Genomic DNA, 22,229 nt, shown 5'->3' on the forward strand with positions numbered 1-22,229 from the left:
GGAGTTGGTAATGGACAGGGAGGCCTGGCGTGCTACGGTTCATGGGGTCGCAAAGAGTCAGACATGACTGAGCGACTGAAAAGAACTGAACTGAGGATGGTTTTTAAGGTGAGGGTTTCAAACATTTTGATAAGTTACTTAGTTAACCTGGTCTTTCCCCTGTGTATATGTTATTAAATTTTTGTTTCATTTTCTCCTGCTAATGTCTCATGTTGATTTAATTTTTCAGCCAGCCAGAAGAACCTAGAAGAACAGAGGAAATTTTCTTCCTTCCCACACTTATCAAGATAACTACACAGTCACATAAATCAACTATTCCTAAAATTCACTATTCCTAAAGTAAGGAAATTCCTAAAATAAATAAATTTCTAATACTTTAAATATGATAGGTTGAAAAAAAATCCTTCTTACAGAAATTTCTAGTACTAGGAATCCAGGTTCAAATAACTCAAGAAAATTTTTGGCAAATGATAGTCTTCCAATGTTTGGTTAAAAAAAAAAAAAACCAGCTATGTCTTTCTGTAAAAGAGAAGAATAAACCTGACTCAATATTGGATTTGTTTCTTTTACTTTAAACTTTGTATTCTACTGCTTTTGCTTCAAGTTAATCACTAAAGGGATTTCGTCTATAAACTTAAAGTGTCCATAATGATCTAGTTTAGGAACTCTGCCTCCCATGCTTGTGTGTTAAGCTAAAATACCTTTCTTTAGTTCACAGGAAACATCCTGACCAGACCCACCAGTGAATGGGTGCAGGAAAGAAGAAATCAACACATCCCCTTCTCAATCTGGTGGGAACCAGTCTTCTTGCTCTGCTGGCTCTCAGATTAAAGTTGCTATTCTTTGCCCCAACAAGTAGTCTCCCGATTTATTAGCCTGTTGTGTGGGCAAGCAGCATGAGCTTGGACATGGTAAAATTTTTGCACTGTGAAATATAACACAAATGTGTATTACCTTAATTGTGTCTCCTTACTCAGAGAATAATTGATTTGAACATCCTAGTTACACCAGTTTAATTACTTAAAAAAACCCCTAACATTACTCTTACATAATGGTTTAGAAACATGAAAATTGTAAATTTGTTCAATAAAACTGAACCATTATTCAACTTTTTTTTTCTGCAAGTAACTTTAGAGAGTTCTAACAAATTAGATTACTACATCTCTTAAAGGAGCTTTGTTCTCATTGGCTTACGTAGGGGAATAGAATTTGCGTTATCTTGTGGGAGCTAAGTTCCCCAACCAGCGACTGAATCTAGGCCCTCTGTAGTGAGCTCATGGGAGTCCTAACCATTAGATGGTGAGGGAATTCCTGAAAATTTTTCACATTAACAGTAACTTCACAGTACATCAACTTGAAACTTATTTCTATGATCTGTTGGTCATTTCTTTGTGCTAATATTAACTTGGTGTTGGAGAAGATTGTTGAGAGTCCCTTGGACTGCAAGGATATCCAACCAGTCCACCCTAAAGGAGATCAGTCCTGCGTGTTCACTGGAAGGACTATGTCGAAGCTGAAACTCCCAATACTTTGGCCACCTGATGGAAAGAGCTGACTCATTTGAAAAGACCCTGATGCTGGGGAAAGATTGAAGGCGGGAGGAGAAGGGGACAAGAGGATGAGATGGTTGGATGGCAGCACTAACTCAATGGACATTAGTTTGGGTAAACTCTGGGAGTTCGTGATGGACAGGAAGCCTGGCGTGCTGCAGTCCATGGGGTCGCAAAGAGTCGGACACGACTGAGCGACTGAAACGAACTGAACTAACTTGAGCTAATTAACTCTTGGACGCCTTGCTATGATCTAAGAATAGTTTTAAAGTTATATAATTTTGCTTATTCTTATATGCTACACAGAGGCGGCATCTCTGAATTAGATTAACAAACGCGCTCCTTTTTGCCACTTAGAGGGGGTAAAACGGTAGTGGTGGTTGTAGAAAGTTGCGTCCTAACCGTTAGGAGTTTCGTTAATCTCTTAAAATGCTTGACTACGACAGCTCCCAATTATTCACCTTCTCGTGGAAGGATGACAGGGATAGACAAGAACTGTTTACTAATGCCTGGCCCCGCAGAGAGCCTCAATGCACCTGCGCAAACCAGAACAGGAACACCCACAAGACAAAGAATACCCGTAATTATACCTCTGTTCACCGACTGGACTCCTGCGCGCACACACCCCACTCTCCCTTAGCTCCGCCCCCTCGTGCGTGCCGACACCTCCTTCCGTCCAACTTCGGTTTCCTCTGCGAGCAGCCCCGCCCTCTTCCGGGACCAGACGTCATCATTCTCGCTTCCCGGTATCTAAGGTGATGAGGGGGACTTCCCACTGAAGGGAGCGGGCGTCTTATTGGACGGCGGCGAGCTCCTGAGGCGCCCAAGTTGCGCCTAGAAAACAGTTCTGTAGGCGCCTGTGTTCCGTGAGGCAGAAGGGTTTAGAGTTGAACGTGGAAAAACGTGTATTCTGAGGAACTGTGATTTTGAGGCGTGAAGCGCGTCTGGCTTGCCCTGTTTCAATATGGCGGCGTAGCCTGTCTGAGTGTCTTCCTTCCTCTCTCCCGCCCCCAGGCTTTGTTTGATTGGCTAGCGGACGGCGCCGTAGAGTGACGCACAAGGCTGCTGACCAATCGGCTTAGAGCTGAGGTGGACTTGGTGGTTGGAGCCGGAGCCCGGCTTTTAGCAGCTGTGGTTGCGGAAGGCTGCGGCCAGGTGAGCTTCCTGGGCCAGGTGAGCGGGCAGCACAGGTGATGGGAGGCCTAGAGCTGGGATAAGAGTCTCTGCTGAGGGCGGGTGGGTTACTCCTGGGGCGAGGCCTTTTCCCAGCAGGCGGAGGAACTGAGGGGATCGGTGACCCAAGGGTTTGTTGAAAGTGGCTCGGTCCCCGCCAGCTGGGGCGGTGGGCCTGCTTTTGGCGCAGAATCCCTCGGACTCGAGGGAGGGGGCCCAGAAGGATCCAACGTCCATTTTAAAGTTGAGGAACTCGAGAATTAGTTTAAATGATTTACGCTTCGTAACGGAGTCGGAGCTAAGAACCCAGGTCTTCGGACTCCTTGCTTAGCCTTAGCTGCGTCCTGAAAAGTCATGCCCTTAAGGTGGGATGAATGGTACAGATTTTTTTTTTACAGATACATATACAGGATCTTAATGCACTGTTGGCTCATGCACACAGTTTTGCATGTAGTTTCAAAGGATTTATTGACCTTGTGAAGTTCCTTGTTGGCTGTGAGCCCAGAGTTAAGAATCCACGCTGTTGAAAGAGTGAGGGGAAGAGAGGCAGTGGGAAATGGACAGTGCAGGTTTTACTATGTAGATGCTTGGGGACATAGGACGGAGATATAGTACCTATTAGTAAGGAAATGTTTTGAGAAGGAAAATGGTCACTAAATGAAAGCTGCTGAGGTGCTTGCTGAGAGTGCTTTCATTCCCACCTAAATTACCTTTTGCTGCCCAGGAAGCTGTGGAAGTGTTTCTGTGTATATAGTGCCTCAGTTTCCCACTTTTGCCAGACATAACATATGCCTCAGGGGTTTAATTGGAACAGACATTTGGAATTTCTATGATCAATGTTGTGTGTAGCAGAGTAATCGGTTCATTCACATTTATAAGCTGTATATTGTTTTCTTTGTCCGAGTTATTAACAGTATGGTACATCTTAAAATAATTGGAGACAGTCATTATTTAGCATTGCATAAGTGAGCACTAGAAGCCACTTATATAATAGATACCTTAATTTGCCTTTTTTCCCATTGTTGAGCTTTTTGTTCCCTTGAATCCTACCTAATAGCTGAACTGTACGTTAGCCTAGATTTTAGTATGTAAACAGGATGTATAGGGCACTCAGGGGAATTGGCATTATCTGGGTTTGAAAGTGTACTTAATCTGAATGGCTGTTAAAGTTGGAATCTTTCAAGGCATGAGCATAAGTGACTGTGGTGAGAGGATGGGTGCTGCTGAGGTGTGTATGTAGTGTAGTAGTCCGCTGGCCTTTAATTCCGGTGATCCCAAGAAGTACTTTGGGTAAGCACTGGGGGCTGTTCACTCCATGAATAGCATTTGAGCATCAGTATCTAGGTCTTTTCTTTGTAGTTAATAATGGAAAGAGGGAAAAGGGCACAAAACCAAGATCGCTTGGAATGTAAATTTTAATACAAGTTTTACTGAAATAGAATCAGGAGGAAAGGGGGTCAGGGAGGAAGGTAGCCAGCTTCTGAAACAGGGCTTGAACACGGGGTTGAAATCTGCTTGGCTGAAGTGATAATGTGCTGTTTGAGGAGATTTAAATGACTTACTCAACTGCATGCAGCTTAGAGATGAACAAGTGATTTTAAACCTCCCGCCCCTTTTATTTTTTTTAAGTGCTAGAAACGGGGATTTGGGAAAGGAAAAGGAAAGTAGCCATAAAGTTAACTGACCCTTGGGGGTCAGAGAGAAGTGAGACGTTGACATCCTCCAGTGACAAGTTCTTCTAGACTTAAGTGTTTAAAGAATGTTGCGTTAGGTCATCATCTTTTTTTTTGAAGTTCAGTTGGGAATTTCACATACAATTAAGGGTTTATCTGTAGTTTTTTTTTTAGACAATGGCCACATACCTGGAGTTCATTCAGCAGAATGAAGAACGCGATGGTGTGCGTTTTAGTTGGAATGTGTGGCCTTCCAGCAGACTCGAGGCTACAAGAATGGTTGTTCCCCTTGCTTGTCTTCTCACTCCTTTAAAAGAACGTCCAGACCTGCCTCCCGTACAGTATGAACCAGTGCTCTGCAGCAGGCCAACTTGCAAAGCCATTCTCAATCCACTTTGGTATGAACTCTTTTAAAAACCAGTAAAAAGGATAACTGCAATAAATTCCGACGTTTACGTGATTCTCATAAAAGTGATTCATTTGGGCAAGATGTCAGATCTGAGATGAGTAGTGAATAGTGAGATACTTAGGTAATGAGTGCTTTTGGGAATCCCTCTGGCCTGATAACTCCAAATAGAATTAGAACTTACAGGGTGACGTGGAGGGAAAGGATTGGTTGTTGTTTTTCCCTTCTGGTTTGCAGTTTATTTTTGGTTTAACCGTTCATTTTATTGGTGTCTTTAAAGCTTTTTCCAGAAAAATCCAAATGCTCTAGACAGTTCTGTCACACCTACCTGGTATGGTGATCCCGTATGGCAGGAAGAAATAACAGGCAGAAGAAATTTGAGCTCTTGAAAGATGTTATTGTTAAGTGTAACTTTTTTTTGCACCTGGAATAGTGACCTGTGATCACTCTCGTAAATGTGGGCACTCTTTGAAAGAATTTGTAAACAAATGAAGAGTGTCATAAATACTCTTTAAAGGATAAAATTTTTATATAAGGGAACTTTTTTTTACTTCATTCTCCTTGCTTTTACTTGATGTGCCCATGTTTAAGATGCTGCTGCTCTTTTAAAATAATAGCCCCTGATATTAATTTTCTAAACTTAGAAAGCAGGGGGCAAGCAACAAATTTTAGCAAGTGTATCAACCCAGAAGCATTCCTACCCAACTTCTTCAAGTGAACTAAGTGTGGTTCAAATCTGAGGAGTTTTTCCTGTGTGACATGTACTTTTTAGTACTAAAATTTAGTAGTTTCACATATCTGAAAAGTAAAAATGTTAGGAAAATCATAAAGACTGTCTAGATAACGGGGCCATAGAAAGTAGTGAATAAATTTTATAGCTCATGAACTTCTAAATATTATCTAGGAAGTCAGAAAAGAGAAAAAAGGGTTTAGTAGCCGTTCATTGTTGTTCCTTGAAGGAGCCTTTTTGTGTCCTTAGCCAGAACTCGAGCTGCAGAGAAGGTGTTGCGTGCCTTCATCCACTGATGCACCCACATAGGAACACACATCTCAGAGACTAACTGAACTTGAAGTTTACATGTAAATGTCTTCTAGCTTAAAACACGTTATTGACCAGAGACGTATTAATGCCAGAGGTGTTTGTTTCTACAAAAATCCCCCGCTCAGTACTGTGTTAAAAATGAAAATAATACCTGGATGTAATATTTTATCCTTCTCACAGTCAGGTTGATTATCGAGCAAAGCTTTGGGCCTGTAATTTCTGTTTCCAGAGAAATCAGGTATGTGAATATAATTATTTTAAAAGTATTCCCTGTGTTTCAGTTCGTTGTCCTACAGTGAAAAAATTGAGGTGAATTTGGGTCTCCCCTGGTAATATTGAACATTGAACATCTGTGATTTTTCTTTGAAATGGTCTTTCCGTTTCTTTATTTGAGTCTTTGTCGTTCGCTGTGGAGAGGACATAGAATTCCCTTCTCTTTTTTTCTAAGTACGCGCTCTGTAAGCATTTGTTACCTTGGAAAACAGATGAGGTGTTTATATTACATTTGACTTCAATTTATTTTAATTGGATACTGGATTTTCATTTTCTGACCCTTCTAACTTTTAGGGTAAAATATCAGTATTTATCTTATTTTGGTTTAAGCATTTTTAAGCTGTTGAGCTAAGAGCTCCCAAATGATGAGAGAGAATTCTCTTTGACATGAACTGTGCCTATGAAGAAAATATTCTAAAAGTGGATTATGATAAGTATTGCACAGTTCTGTGTGCATTTACTAAAAATCACTGAGTTGTGCATTTACAATGAGTGAATTTTATGGTATATAAACTGTACCTTGGTAAAGCAGTTAGCAAATAATTGATTATGCTCATCATAATATGTACTGTTCTAGTAGACCTTAAGATACTAATAATCTACTTATTCTTAAATTGATCATAATCATGAGTCTCATGTTCAGTGCACACTGAGTCCAGTGATAAAGGACCAGCCTGCAGTTGATAACTGAGTATAAGCTTGAGAATTAGAAGCAGGTACCATTCAGTAATTTTTTTTTTTTTAATTCATTTATTTTGGCCATGCCAGGTCTTAGCTGAGGCACATGAGAGCTTCATTGCAACATTCAGAATCTTTAATTGCAGCATGTGGGATCTAGTTCCCTGACCAGGGATCAAACCCAGGCCTCCTGCATTGGAAACATGGAGTCTTAGCCACTGGATCACCAGGGAGGTCCCACCATTCAGGATTCCATGGGCGATTCAGAAGTTTATGCAAGTCTTGAAAATATTCCTACACCCTGTTACACTCAGAATTGATGTCCGTTTAATTTTATTAATTGTGAAAATTCTTCTGGATCAAAAAGACAGTCTCAAGAGAGTAAAAGCCAGCTCATACAGTGGGTGAAAGTATTTGCAAATCTTATGTCTAACGGATTAATGTGTAGAATATTTAAGAACTCATAATAGTCAACAACAGGGAAGCCCAATTCAGAAATGTCCAAAGGACTTGAAGAGATAATTTCTCCAAAGATGATAGATGGATGGCCAATAAGCACATAAAAAGGTGCTCATTGTCACTAATCATTAGTGATGTTTACCAAATGATGAAGGATTCCCACCTCTGGGTATATATCCAAAAGAACGGAAAACAGGGTCTTGTAGATACACACTCCTGTTCAGTTCTGTTTAGTTCAGTTCAGTCGCTCAGTCGTGTCTGACTCTTTGCGACCCCATGAATCGCAGCACGCCAGGCCTCCCTGTCCATCACCAACTCCCAGAGTTCACTCAAACTCACGTCCATCGAGTCAATGATGCCATCCAGCCATCTCATCCTCTGTCGTCCCCTTCTCCTCCTGCCCCCAACCCCTCCCAGCATCAGAGTCTTTTCCAATCAGTCAACTCTTCACATGAGGTGGCCAAAGTACTGGAGTTTCAGCTTTAGCATCATTCCTTCCAAAGAAATCCCAGGGTTGATCTCCTTCAGAATGGACTGGTTGGATCTCCTTGCAGTCCAAGGGACTCTCAAGAGTCTTCTCCAACACCACAGTTCCAAAGCATCAATTCTTTGGTGCTCAGCTTTCTTCACAGTCCAACTCTCACATCCATACATGACCACAGGAAAAACCAGAGCTTTGACTAGACGGACCTTAGTTGGCAAAGTAATGTCTCTACTTTTGAATATGCTGTCTAGGTTGGTCGTAACTTTTCGTCCAAGGAGTAAGCGTCTTTTAATTTCATGGCTGCAGTCACCATCTGCAGTGATTTTGGAGCCCAAAAAAATAAAGTCTGACACTGTTTCACTGTTTCCCCATCTATTTCCCAGTGATGGGGCTGGATGACATGATCTTTGTTTTCTGAATGTTGAGCTTTAAGCCAACTTTTTCACTCTCCTCTTTCACTTTCATCAAGAGGCTTTTTAGTTCCTCTTCACTTTCGGCCTTAAGAGTAGTATCATCTGCATATCTGCGGTTATTGATATTTCTCCCGGCAATCTTGATTCCAGCTTGTGTTTCTTCCAGTCCAGCGTTTCTCATGATGTACTCTGCATATAAGTTAAATAAGCAGGGTGACAATATACAGCCTTGACATACTCCTTTTCCTATTTGCAACCAGTCTGTTGTTCCATGTCCAGTTCTGACTGTTGCTTGCTGACCTGCATACAGATTTCTCAAGAGGCAGGTCAGGTGGTCTGATATTCCCATCTCTTTCAGAATTTTCCATAGTTTATTGTGATCCACACAGTCAAAGGCTTTGGCATAGTCAAGAAAGCAGAAATAGATGTTTTTCTGAAACTCTTGCTTTTCCATGATCCAGTGGATGTTGGCAATTTGATCTCTGGTTCCTCTGCCTTTTCTAAAACCAGCTTGAACATCAGGAAGTTCACGGTTCACGTATTGCTGAAGCCTGGCTTGGAGAATTTTGAGCATTACTTTACTAGCATGTGAGATGAGTGCAATTGTGTGGTAGTTCAAGCATTCTTTGGCATTGCCTTTCTTTGGGATTGGAATGAAAACTGACCTTTTCCAGTCCTGTGGCCACTGCTGAGTTTTCGAAATTTGCTGGCATATTGAGTGCAGTACTTTGACAGCATCATCTTTCAGGATTTGAAACAGCTCAACTGGAATTCATCACCTCCACTAGCTTTGTTCCTAGCGATGCTTTCCAAGGCCCACTTGACTTTACATTTCAGGATGTCTGGCTGGATGAGTGATCACACCATCGTGATTATCTGGGTTATGAAGCCCTTTTTTGTACAGTTCTTCTGTGTATTCTTGCCACCTCTTAATATCTTCTGCTTCTGTTAGGTCCAGACCATTTCTGTCCTTTATCGAGCCTATCTTTGCATGAAATGTTCCCTTGGTATCTCTAACTTTCTTGAAGAGATCTCTAGTCTTTCCCATTCTGTTGTTTTCCTCTATTTCTTTGCATTGATCACTGAAGAAGGCTTTATTATCTCTTCTTGCTATTCTTTGGAACTCTGCATTCTGATGCTTATATCTTTCCTTTTCTCCTTGGCTTTTCACCTCTCTTCTTTTCACAGCTATTTGTAAGGCCTCCCCAGATAGCCATTTTGCTTTTTTTGCATTTCTTTTCCATGGGGATGGTCTTGATCCCTGTCTCCTGTACAGTGTCACGAACCTCATTCCATAGTTCATCAGGCACTTTGTCTATCAGATCTAGTCCCTTATATCTATTTCTCACTTCCAGTGTATAATCATAAGGGATTTGATTTAGGTCATACCTGAATGGTCTAGCGGTTTTCCCTACTTTCTTCAATTTAAGTCTGAATTTGGCAATAAGGAGTTCATGATCTGAGCCACAGTCAGCTCCTGGTCTTGTTTTTGTTGACTGTATAGAGCTTCTCCATCTTTGGCTGCAAAGAATATAATCAATGTGATTTCGGTGTTGACCATCTGGTGATGTCCATGTGTAGGGTCTTCTCTTGTGTTGTTGGAAGAGGGTGTTTGCTATGACCAGTGCATTTTCTTGGCAAAACTTGATTAGTCTTTGCTCTGCTTCATTCGGCATTGCAAAGCCAAATTTGCCTGTTACTCGAGGTATTTCTTGACTTCCTACTTTTGCACTCCAATCCCCTATGATGAAAAGGACATCTTTTTTGAGTCATAGCAGTATTATTCACAGTAGCCAAACATTTCACCTGACTTCAGTATCTGCTGCCAGATGAATGGGTGAGCAAGTGTCCTGTATTCAGTGAAATAGTAATCAGCCTTAAGATGCAAGGATGTCTGACTTAACGCTACAATGTAGTTGAGCTTTGAGTGAAATAAGCCAGTCCTAAAAAGCCAAACCCTGGGATTTCTTTGGAAGGAATGATGCTAAAGCTGAAGCTTCAGTACTTTGGCCACCTCATGTGAAAAGTTGACTCATTGGAGAAGACTCTGATGCTGGGAGGGATTGGGGGCAGAAGGAGAAGGGGACGACAGAGGATGAGATGGCTGGATGGCATCACTGACTTGATGGACGTGAGTCTGAGTGAACTCCGTGAGATGGTGATGGACAGGGAGGCCTGGTGTGCTGCGATTCATGGGGTCGCAAAGAGTCGGACACGACTGAGCCACTGAACTGAACTAAAAAAGGCAAACATATATGATCCCCCTTAAATGAGGTACTTGAAATAATGGAGAGGTGGGTGCCAGCGGCTGGGTGGGGATGTAGTGGAGATTGTTTAACAGGTTCAGAGTTTCAGTTTTACAAGATGAGAAAAGTTCTGGGGATTGATGTTGGAGGTGGTTGCACAATGTTATAAATGTATTTAAGACCTCTGAACCGGACACTCAAAAAGATGGTAAAATTGGTATGTACGGCATCATACCTCAATTTTTAACTTGGGGGGAAAGGAAAAGCAACATATAAGCTACGAATCTAAAATGTTTTCAGAGAAAAAAGAAGACACCTATGACATTATGTTAAGCACCAAAAGGCAGGTTGCAAAATTGTGCATACAAGATGATCTCAGCTGTGCTTAAGAACAAGTGTGGAAGCGGAGATGTTGACAGAGGCTGCCTCCAAGTGGTGGGAGTGTGTGTGGGTTTGTGTGTGATGGGGGAGTTGTTTCTTTTTTCTTATATTTTTCTTGTTCAGTCGCTCAGTCATGTACAGCTTTTGCAACCCTGTGGGCTGTAGCCTGCCAGGCTCCTCTGTCCATGAAATTTCTTGTACTTGCCAGGTTTTCTACAATGAACATGTATTACTTTATTGATCACAGCTAGAATAATAAACCTAAATAAAAGCTTTAGATTCCACATAGGTAATTGATAAGACAGCTAAAATCTCAGCCCTTCATTTATAGGCAACAATTAGGAAACAGTTTTTAGTAGTGTGTGTTTTAATCATTTAGAAGTTATAACATATCCGAAAACTGTGTTTAAAATAAAGTTCCTGTGAGATGTAGGGCAGTGTTAATAGATTTTTGTATTTTAGTAACATGTTCTAGGTTTTACACTTTCAGAATAAATACGTGGTCATCAAACTGTTACTGTTTTTATGAATGGAAGATAAGAGACACAGTGTAACTGTCTGCCCTCATGAAACATTGCTCTGTCTTGTTCTCTCCAGTTTCCTCCAGCTTACGCAGGCATATCTGAGGTGAACCAGCCTGCTGAATTAATGCCCCAGTTTTCTACAATTGAGTACGTGATACAGGTAATTGTCACGTATTTAGGGAGCAGTGTTAAGTATTGAGTTTCTTCTGAAATACTCTGTCTTCTGTGTCTCTTGCCCATATGGACAATTTACAGCTGCAAGGCCCGCGGGATCCGTGACTGCTCAGTCTGTGGGCACAGACGTGTCCCTGGCCCTTGGTTCTGGCTTTTCCTCTGGCTGGAGCTCTCTCCCTGTATCTGCATTGCTCCCTCCCTCCCATCCAGCTTTTTGCTCACATGTTACTTTGTTTTTTTCTTTTGAAATCTAAAATGTTACTTTCTTAATAAGGCTGCCCTAGCCTCTCAGTTACCGTTGGAGCTCCATCCCCACCCCGCCCCACCTGCACAATCCCGCCCCTCTTCTCGGTTCTCGAAAGTTAGCTCCTCAGGCAGATAGGGATCTCTGGCCTTTTGGTCTGCTGATGTATGGCAGGACCTAGAGCAAGGCCTGGCATTCAAAATGGGGAATAAATTGTTGGATACTAATAGTCTGCATTCAGTTGGTTTTGATAAAACCTGCCTTTTAATGAGGTAAGTAGAAGTTTGTTTTGATGTTGTTATCCCTGACAAGTGTAAATAAAGAGTTGTTATTTAATACATACTTGTTTTGTTTTAAAAAGAGCAGGTCACATCTGTCTGTACACTAACTGTTATGCCATTTTTCTCCACATCCAGCGAGGTGCCCCATCCCCTCTGATCTTCTTGTATGTGGTAGACACGTGTCTAGAGGATGATGACCTCCAAGCACTCAAGGAGTCCCTGCAGATGTCCTTGAGCCTACTCCCTCCGGATGCGCTGGTGGGTTTGATCACGTTTGGAAGGATGGTACAGGTTCACGAACTCAGCTGTGAGGGCATCTCCAAGAGTTACGTCTTCCGGGGTACGAAGGACCTTACTGCCAAGCAGATCCAGGTCAGTGTGCAGCTTGTCCTCAGGCAGGAGCAGGGATAGTTCTTAAAGTTTCATTAAGGAAAAGGAAAAAAATAGGAGCCATTCTCTTGTTGTGTTACGAGAAGTGCATCTTTTTGGTTTGTGTAGGACATGCTGGGCCTGACCAAGCCTGCGATGCCCGTGCAGCCAGTGCGCCCAGCTCAGCCGCAGGAGCGCCCGTCTGTGTCCACCAGGTGAGTCTGGCCCCTCGGGTGGGGAGTGAGGGGGGTGCGGCAAGAGGGCTTTGTATTTTATTTTTAAAGAGGAAAAAGGATTAAGCCTAATCAATATTTAATGTTTAATAATAAGCTAAATACATCAGTGTATGTTTAAAATTTATAATCTATATAAATATATACATACACATATATGCTGGGGCAGTTTTGCTTAGGATGCTTTTCCTTTTAGAGTTGTATCACCATAGAGCTTTTGAGAGCACTGCGCACAGTCTTTCCCCTCTCCTTAGACACATGGCTGTTGTCCTTTTTTTCTTTTTTTCAATTTTGGCAGCACTGCAGCTTTCGGGACTTCGGTTCCCCAACCAGGAATTGAACCTGGGCCGCAACAGTGAAAGCCCATAATCCTAACCACTAGGCCACTAGGGAACTCCCCCCATTTTGTAAAGCTGGGGACACTGAAAAGGCTTCTGTTGAGTGTCTTGAGACAAACCTGAGTCTGGGCACTTAATTCACGTGGCCTGCTGCACTCCTAGAACGGCCAAGGGCTGGGTTAACAGTCGGTCAACATAAGGTGATGGTTACAGCCTCTTCTCTAAGAAACTGGTGTTTCCCTGATGACTCCAAGTGTTTAAGAGAAACATTGAGAGAGTCTTCAGAACGATCGATGAAGGTTGTCCCTGCTTGTGAACGTTACGTGAACTGAGTTCCTGTTAGGCATGTCTTTAGGATTGTCATTGTTTTCTTTTTGGCCACTTAAACTTTAATTAAACTGATTTGCTCCTGTTTGAAATTGATTTTCTTTCCACACTACATGTGCAAATTATTATATGTTAGGCTTTAAGAGATTGTCCTGTATAAAATTGCTTTGAGTTTTTTGTGTTTGTAGTTAGAGACAACTTTGAAGAAAAAAAAAACTGCAAGTTTTTTCTACTCTGATACGCGTTTTAAAGAGCAGTAGCTATGTGTTGCGTAGGCCGAGGACGAGAGTACTTTATTAACTCAGACTTGACATGTCCATTCAAAATCATGCAGGTTTCTGCAGCCCGTTCACAAGATTGACATGAACCTCACTGATCTCCTTGGGGAACTACAGAGGGACCCGTGGCCTGTACCTCAGGGAAAGAGGCCTTTGCGATCCACTGGTGTTGCCTTGTCCATTGCTGTAGGCCTGTTGGAGGTAACTCAGAATTTACTGCCCCACCCCCGAACCTTGCAAGCTTGATGGCAGAAGGTGTGTTCCTTTGCCTTGTCTGAAAAATCAGCTGTGACCCCAATCAGCTGGCTGTGTTAGTTTATCAGAACGTACTTCAGTGATGATTATTGTCCACACTGAAGGAGCCCTCAGTGTTTTGAAAATTATAGAAAGTTTTCTTGAGAAACACAAGACCATTAGGGCAGTGGGATCACAGTAAATTAATAAAAGCTCTCCAGAGCCTCAGCCTGGAAGTGAGAAGCTGCTTGTCCGTAGTGTCGTCTGCTCTTTGCTGCAATGTCTTCAGTGTTCACGACAGTTCATGACAGCCGAGGGAGTGTGTGTTTGCAGCATCTATGTGGGAAGTATGCTTGGGGCGGGCTGTGTGTCTCTAACATGCTGCCACTCACTGTCACAGGGCACTTTTCCAAACACGGGAGCCAGGATCATGCTGTTCACTGGGGGACCCCCCACCCAGGGACCTGGCATGGTGGTTGGAGATGAATTAAAGGTTCCTATTCGTTCCTGGCATGACATTGAGAAAGACAATGCCCGCTTCATGAAAAAGGCAACCAAGGTAGGTGCTCCTGGCCATGGGCTGTAAGTGTAGTCACCCAGGGTGGGGCTTCGGCTGCTCAGGAGCAACCTCTGCTCTGCGCAGGCCATGCTCTGTGGTAGGCGAGCTGCTTTTGCTGAGATGACCTGCCAGATCTCGCTGACATTAAATATCTGCCCCAGTTCTGAGACCTTGGTTAGAGTGGATGTGATCAAACAGGGGACATGGGGACAGTTTCGTTTATGACATCCATATAAAAAAAGTGTAGCTTCCAATCTCGAAATACTTTGAGGATACCAAATGGTGATGTTCCTGTTCCATGAAGATGGTTTTTCTCTCTCTGCAGCACTATGAGATGCTTGCGAACCGCACTGCTGCAAATGGTCACTGCATTGATATTTATGCCTGTGCCCTTGATCAGACTGGACTCCTGGAGATGAAGTGTTGTCCAAATCTTACTGGGTATGTGGACAGTGAGCCCCTGAGTAAAGTGAGAGTGGTGGTTCTAAGGAAAGAGAAATGAGGGGTGGAACCATGAGGAGGGCCCAGGCTGGCTCACAGGAGCGTTCGTTCGGCGCTGGGCTGCGGTTTCTGGGCCGGGGAGGTTGGTGCACCTCTCAGAGGAAGAAGCTATGATCGGAAGGAGGTCAGGCTTCCCTAGGAACCTGTCGTTTCAGAGGAACTTCATTTCTTAGAGTTGTTCAGACACCTAGGCAAGATGGCAAGCATGAAATGTGTGGCCTTTAGCATTTCCTTGTGAGAAGGGTAGGGAATAGGTCTGAATGCCAGAGAAACTAGGAGCCCTTCCCCTGGCCTAGCAGCCACACTTCCTGACAGCCTGGAGGGTGCAGTGAGGGGTGGGTTGAGAGCACAAGTCCTCACCTTGGGTGGATGGCATTGTGGAGGCATGGTCTTCAAAGCAGGATGAGGCCCAACCAGCTGCCTCAGGGCTCCATGGGCCTGATTAGAAATGTGCACACTTGGGCTTCACCCCAGACCTCCTGAATCAGAGGCTGAGGCTCCAGCCTGGCGGTCGATTTTAACAAACTCTCTGGGGATTTTGGTGAGATCCACAGACATGCAGTGCTGGTCTGAAACTGCTGCACGTCAAGTCACCCACAAACATTAAAAGCTACTCTTGGTTTGAGTCCTGTTCCTAAAGTCGGATTTAATTAGCACAGGGCATGGCCTGGGCATCAGTGTATTTAAAATTGCTGAGCGTTTCTGATGTGCAGGGTTTGAGAACCCCTGCATGTTCCAAGTGTGGCTGAGCACATGCAGCTGATTGTATCATTTTTGTTTTAAGTTTTTAATTGAAGTAATTAAGATTCACAAGGAATTGCAAACATAGTACAAAGAGATCTGTCCTTACTTTTCATCCAGCAATTCCCAATGGTTCAGTTCAGCTGCTCAGTCGTGTCCACTCTTTGTGACACCGTGGACTGTAGCAGCCAGGCCTTCCTGTCCATCACCAGCTCTGGAGTTCACCCAAACTCATGTCGATTGAGTTGGTGATGCCATCCAACCATCTCATCCTCTGTTGTCCCCTTCTCCTCCTGCCTTCAATCTTTCCCAGCATCAGGGTCTTTTCCAATGAGTCAGTTCTTTGCATCAGGTGGCCAAAGTATTGGAGTTTCAGCTTCAACATCAGTCCTTCCAATGAATACGCAGGACTGATCTCCTTTAGAATGGACTGGTTGGATCTCCTTGTAGTCCAAGGGACTCTCAAGAGTCTTCTCCAACTCCACAGTTCAAAAGCATCAATTTTTTGGCACTCAGCTTTCTTTATAGTCCAACTCTCACATCCATACATGACTACTGGAAAAGCCATAGCCTTGACTAGATGGACCTTTGTTGGCAAAGTAATGTCTCTGCTTTTGAATATGCTATCTAGGTTGGTCATAACTTTTCTTCCAAGGAGTAAGCGTCTTTTAATTTCATGGCTGCAGTCACCATCTGCAGTGATTTGGGAGCTCAGTGGTGGCATCTTATATAAATACAGCACAATGTCACAACCGGGAAACTTGACTTAGTCTATACAGTTGACTCCATTATGGACTGGACTTGGCTCTCACCATTGTTTACATGCACTCATTTTTAAAATCTCTGTGTATGTCTAGTTCTGTGAGGTATTTGTCATCTCTTGTAGGTTTATATAACTGTCATAGTGATCAAGATACAAGCGCTGTTCTAAATAATTCTGTTTCATGTTTTAAAAATAGTGTCTTTCCTGAGTACAGCTTGAACTGGCTGTTACCATTAGCAAGCAGTATATTGTCAGTAGCACCTTTATAGACAGGCTTGCTTTTTACTTTCTTCTCTAAATTAATTGTCAATACCCAGGAAGCCTCTGAATGGCTTTCAGTCATCCTAAAGGTTCACTTTCTTTTTCCTTTTTTCTTCCTAGAGGCTACATGGTGATGGGAGATTCTTTCAACACTTCTCTCTTCAAGCAGACATTCCAAAGAATTTTCAGTAAAGATTTTAATGGCAATTTCCGAATGGCCTTTGGTGCTACTTTGGAAGTAAAGGTACAATAGATTTATAAAGATTTAAGGGAAGAATAGTGTTCCAGCTTATTTAGTAGTTGGCCTTGGAGAAACCTCACCCCGCAGGACATGGGCACTTAAAGATATGAAGTTCCCAGCAAAATAATCCCACTATCCCTGGTCGCTTTGCGTCTCAAGAATGAACTGTGTATTTATCAGTGTTTGAAACACAGAGTTGTCTGCTCTCCCTGCAGGTTCTGCTCTGCCCTAGGACAGCAGGCCGTAGATTACGGGTGGTAGGCTGAGCACCCACTCAACCCCTGATTCGTGCATAACACCTGCCTGCAGATCGACCAGAGTGCTCTTAAATAGGGCGGCATCATGAGTATGGCCTTTTATTTTCCATGCAGGGACTGTAGACCTATACCCTTGATCCTGAGTCACTGAGAAAAGAGTCGAAGTGACCATTAGAAAATACAATGGTAAATATTACTTTGCACATTGGCAATAATGAGTAAATCATCTGGGTTAAACTTCAAACAACATCATCAAATATTTGAGGTTTATTTAAATAGATGAAGAATGGACTTTGCTGAAATGAATTCAGATTTAAAAATCCGAGTATGTTGGCCTTGTTATTAATGTTCCGTTCGGTTCACAGAAGCCATGGAGAACCGTGTACCAGCTTTTGTGTACTAGAATCCCTGTAGGGTTTTCTCTGGGTGAAGTGATAGCCCTGCCGTTTCTTCCTCTAAGTTTTAGTTGTGTCCTTTGTAAGAGGGTGGTTCTTAACTGTGTGCTCTTCTATAATTCTATCTCAGACCTCAAGGGAGCTGAAGGTTGCGGGAGCCATCGGACCCTGTGTGTCTCTGAATGTGAAAGGACCGTGTGTGTCAGAAAACGTAAGAAAAACTTCATCACCTTTCTCTCCTCTGTCCCAGATTTGACTGCTTAGATGGGTTGAAGCTGGATGACCTTTTGTTGTATCACCTGTTGGCTTGTGTCTGTGCAGAGGGGTGGAGGGGTAGTGTCATCTCTGTCTTTCCGTCCATCCATTTAAATGGTCAGAGAGGAGAAAGCTAAGGCTCGCAGAGGTTCAGTGTCCCGCTCAGGGTCAGAGCTGACATAGGAGCCAGGCCCAGGTCCCCCTTACTTGCTACTCCTGCTTGGGTGGTCACGCCAGAGAACCACCAGGTGTTCCATTCCATGGAGCACAGCCCTTTAGAGAGAAACTCATGTGCTTATTGCCCTTGGAAGGGCTGCCTTTGTCTCATTTCTCAGAGACCATTCGAGTCGGCTGGGCGGTGGGTAACACTGTGTGTGCAGACGTCGAGTGTGCGGAAACACGGTTCAGCCCTTACCAGGTGGGGAGGTGGTCTTGCTGGTGGCCCGCTTCCACTTCTCACACTTCAGCTACCAAGGGTATGCCAGCGGTCCAGTGAGGCCTGTCCAGGCTGGCTCTGGGCAGGGTGATGATGCTTATGCCCTTCCCCACCATCGTCTTCAACCTGAGGGTGGACGGGAGGGCTGGGTGTGGACTCGGGGAGGGTGGTCAGAACAAGGTACTTCACGGATCCAGGACTCAGCGTCTCTGCTGGGGAATAAAGGAAATGGTGGGACCTGCTGTATAGCACTATTGGGAGGATTTAGCGAGCGGCCCAGGGCAAGCACCAGGGATGCCCACACTAGATTTCACCCTTCACATCAGAGTTCTGTCCTCAGCAATGAATGTTTCACTAGTGACTACCTAGAGCGAGTTTGAAGTTGCCAGAGGCAAGATAATTTGCGAGAATTTTCCTGTAACCCTTTGGGTGAGGTGGGTTGCTTCCCCAAGCGCCTCTGATGAGTCCCTCATCATCCCCAAGTACTAAGGGACTTGTATCGCTATTTCTCAATGGGGCCTTGGGAGGCTTCCTTGTTCCTAAATATTCCCCATAGGCTTAGAATCTGCCTCAGAAGATGTTGTCGATTAGTTCAGGCTGATGAGCTGCTCTGGGGTCCAGCAGGGATCAGCCATGACACTTGTTGATGGGGATGGAGGAGGCAATGGCGAGGGAAGTACAGTTTTCAGACGCACTGGGAAGTTTGAGAAGAGCGTAATGAATCCTGTTTCCCCACCATTTAGGGTCATCAATCCTGGACATTTTGTCAGGATTCTCTCTCTGTCCTCTCGTTGGCCACGTTTAAGTTACCTATCTGATATCCTCTATTTGCCATGTTCGCTATCCTATTTTGCCTTTGAAAACACATGCAGATGTCTTGAGTCCATGTTTCAGTGTACAGCTTCTGAAGACAAGGCTATGCTCAAGTCTGGGAAAGCAGTTTCCTGATACCGTCTAACACACGGTCACGTTCTTTCCCTGCTGTCTCTCCAAGTGCCCTTGCGGCTGTTTTTCCCTCTAACCAGCATTGCATCTGGGATTATGTAGCCTCAGTCTTCTAAGGTCTAGAATGGACTTCCTGTCATCTTGTTTATGCTGTCTAGCTTGTTTTGTTTGACGACGTCTGTTGAAGAGACGGAGCCAAGTGGCAGCATCTTCTGTCCTTGAGTGTCACGAGGTTTCCGTGTGTCTGTTTTCTCATTTGACTTGTTTTCTGTCGTAAATTTGCTGTGAAGTGGAGGCTGGACGGATGATTAGATGCAGTGAAACTCTTTTGGGCCCACACTTCCTGAGTGATCTGTGTGCCTGCAGCTGAGCTGTGGGGAGGCGATACTGCTCATGCCTCAGGTACAGGGGCCGTTTCCTTTTTGCCTCAGCAGGAAACCTGTAGAATGAGATAAAAGCACAACACGAGTGTCTTGTTTGCCAGCAGCCCTTCCTCTGATGGCATGAGGTTATCCTTCCATAACCCTGCGTTTCAGTGCATTTGAATCTCAATAAAATGGTGACTCCTAGTTCCATCTTTCCATTTTCTTCTGATCAAGGCAGGGTAAATGCTTGCTTAAGGAGTTTGTGTATTAGTGAGACGTCCTTGTGGGGCTCTGGATGGTTTGTGACGACGCTTGGCGGCTGGTGCTGTAGGGGAGGAACAAAAATTGTCCTTTTTCCTCTGCCCATGTCAGTTTCATTGTTCGGGACCTGACAAAATAACAGCTTAACAACAGGCAAACAAGCAAGTTTGTTAATGTGTGCATCGCACATATACACAGCACGTACTTGCCTAGTGATGGGTAACTGCAAGGGGTGGTTAGAACTTGGGAATATGTTGCTTCTTAACAGAAGAGCAATAAATCTGTAGAAGAGAGAACATGAGGAAAGGGACTTTGGATCCTGAGGAGTGGCAGATGGAGGAAACGTAGATAGATGGGGAAACTCATGAAAAAGGAGGGTTTTTTAAGCACAAGTCATACACATTCTTCCACGCCACCTCTGGGCTGATGAGCATCTAGCATGTCCTTGGTTGTTACTTCAGAAGCTCCTGCCACCTTGGCAGGAGGATGGAGAGTTTTTTTATGTCTGCTTTTAAAAAATGACCTTCAGTTTAATCCTTAGGCCAGCGTGGCATGTTTTGGGTGACAGTATTCTGAACCACGTGGACCTGAAACTTGAATGAGTTTCACGTATTAAAAATGGAGTTGGACAGTGTGCAGAGAGATTGGAGAGAGGGGTTAACAAGTCCAGAAAAGGAGGTGGGCAGGCCCCTGTTACTTCCTCGCCCTCATTCCTGGGGGCGGCCTCACTGCCCAGCAGGTGTTAAAGGGAAGGCGAACACCCAGATCTCCGTCCATCTCGCAGTCTTTTCAGGAAAGTCTCATGAAGCACAAGGAGTTGTGGCCTGATTTCACTGTGACTCTTCCCTGTCCTGCCTGAGCGTCACCTTCCTCAGATGCTGGTTCTGTTCCCTGGGGACACAAGCTCCTGGCTCGGCTCCATAGAGACTAGACTGATGTCAGCTGTCCTCAGCTGACCCCATATACCGTGGGTGGATTCAGAGAAATGTGAGAGGTGTCATGACTCTCTCAATGCGCAGTTGTGTTGCTCTCCAAGGATGGTTTTCCGTATTCTAATGAGGTGTTGAATGTATGTCTCAGACCCTGGTTCATGGTTCTAGGTGTATGATACCTGTAGCTTTTCTTCTCAGTGTTATGCTTAAACCTGTAATAGCCTTCACACTTTAGTGAACTTCTTATCGCTGGGGAGCTGTTCAGCTATTCAACATAAAGTAGCCTTCACACATCTAAAATCTCAGTTCTCTTACCAAGAATTTATACTTAGCTTTTGCATAAAGGAATTGGGTTAAGAATTAATATTTGACAGCTCAAGTACTGTAATTATTTCTGAGTCTAGTAACAACGGGTGAAGCACACAAATCTTTCAAGCTAAGCAGGTGGTTCTTTTCTCTTCTAGTATTTACTTCTTCTCTGTCCCTGACTTGATCCTTTCAGTTGAGGTCAGTGTTATGCCCTATGTGTGTCTGTGTAGAGATACATCTCAGTGATGTAATGAAAACTGATCAGAGTGCCCGTTTGAAAAGCCTGATTTTAAAGCAGTGTAATAGGTGTTATGGCAGAAAGTGAAGAGGAACTAAAACGCCTCTTGATGAAAGTGAAAGAGGAGAGTGAAAAAGTTGGCTTAAAGCTCAACATTCAGAAAACAAAGATCATGGCATCTGGTCCCATCACTTCATGGGAAATAGATGGGGAAACAGTAGAAACAGTTTCAGACTTTATTTTTTTGGGCTCCATAATCACTGCAGATGGTGCTTGCAGCCATGAAATTAAAAGATGCTTACTCTTTAGAAGAAAAGTTATGACCAACCTAGATAGCATATTGAAAAGCAGAGACATTACTTTGCCGATTAAGGTCCATCTAGTCAAGGCTATGGTTTTTCCAGTGGTCATGTATGGATGCGAGAGTTGGACTGTGAAGAAAGCTGAGCGCCGAAGAATTGATGCTTTGGAACTGTGGTGTTGGAGAAGACCCTTGAGAGTCCCTTGGACTGCAAGGAGATCCAACCAGTCCATTCTGAAGGAGATCAACCCTGGGATTTCTTTGGAAGGAATGATGCTAAAGCTGAAACTCCAGTACTTTGGCCACCTCATGTGAAGAGTTGACTGATTGGAAAAGACTCTGATCTGGGAGGGACTGGGGGCAGGAGGAGAAGGGGACAACAGGGGATGAGATGGCTGGATGGCATCACCGGCTCGATGGACGTGAGTCTGAGTGAACTCCGGGAGTTGGTGATGGACAGGGAGGCCTGGCATACTGCGATTCGTGGGGTCACAGAGTTGGACACGACTGAGCGACTGAACTAAATAGGTGTTAAACTTTATTTTGGCTTGTAATTTTACTTTTTTAGTGAAATTTAGATTTTCTTTATTTTTCGGCTGTGCTGCGCAGATGTGGGATCTTAGTTTCTTGACCTGGGATTTGAACTTGTGCCCCCCCTGCAGTGGAAGCTCAGAGTTCCTAGCCACTGG

The 22,229-nt window shown here is 43.9% G+C and overlaps 1 protein-coding gene across 6 annotated transcripts in view; it reads left to right on the top strand.

The window, feature by feature from the left end:
- The first annotated feature begins 2,630 nt into the window (after window positions 1-2,630).
- Window positions 2,631-22,229, top strand: part of SEC23B (SEC23 homolog B, COPII coat complex component) — a 36,839-nt gene continuing 17,240 nt past the window's right edge. For 3 of the 6 annotated variants that reach the window (XM_015099655.4, XM_060397487.1, XM_060397488.1), the window contains exons 1-11: window positions 2,631-2,705; window positions 4,559-4,794; window positions 6,025-6,082; window positions 11,376-11,462; window positions 12,137-12,373; window positions 12,500-12,585; window positions 13,603-13,747; window positions 14,181-14,339; window positions 14,665-14,780; window positions 16,726-16,849; window positions 17,629-17,709. In XM_015099655.4, coding sequence (XP_014955141.1) covers window positions 4,574-4,794; window positions 6,025-6,082; window positions 11,376-11,462; window positions 12,137-12,373; window positions 12,500-12,585; window positions 13,603-13,747; window positions 14,181-14,339; window positions 14,665-14,780; window positions 16,726-16,849; window positions 17,629-17,709 — 1,314 coding nt within the window. In that variant the 5' untranslated portion in view covers window positions 2,631-2,705; window positions 4,559-4,573. Of the gene's footprint in view, window positions 2,724-4,558; window positions 4,795-6,024; window positions 6,083-11,375; window positions 11,463-12,136; window positions 12,374-12,499; window positions 12,586-13,602; window positions 13,748-14,180; window positions 14,340-14,664; window positions 14,781-16,725; window positions 16,850-17,628; window positions 17,710-22,229 lie in introns of all 6 variants that reach the window. The other 3 variants (XM_015099656.4, XM_015099658.4, XM_015099657.4) reach the window with 3 other exon arrangements.

The sequence above is a fragment of the Ovis aries genome, chromosome 13, assembly GCF_016772045.2.
Source record: "Ovis aries strain OAR_USU_Benz2616 breed Rambouillet chromosome 13, ARS-UI_Ramb_v3.0, whole genome shotgun sequence".
In the NCBI taxonomy this organism is placed as follows: domain Eukaryota; kingdom Metazoa; phylum Chordata; class Mammalia; order Artiodactyla; family Bovidae; genus Ovis; species Ovis aries.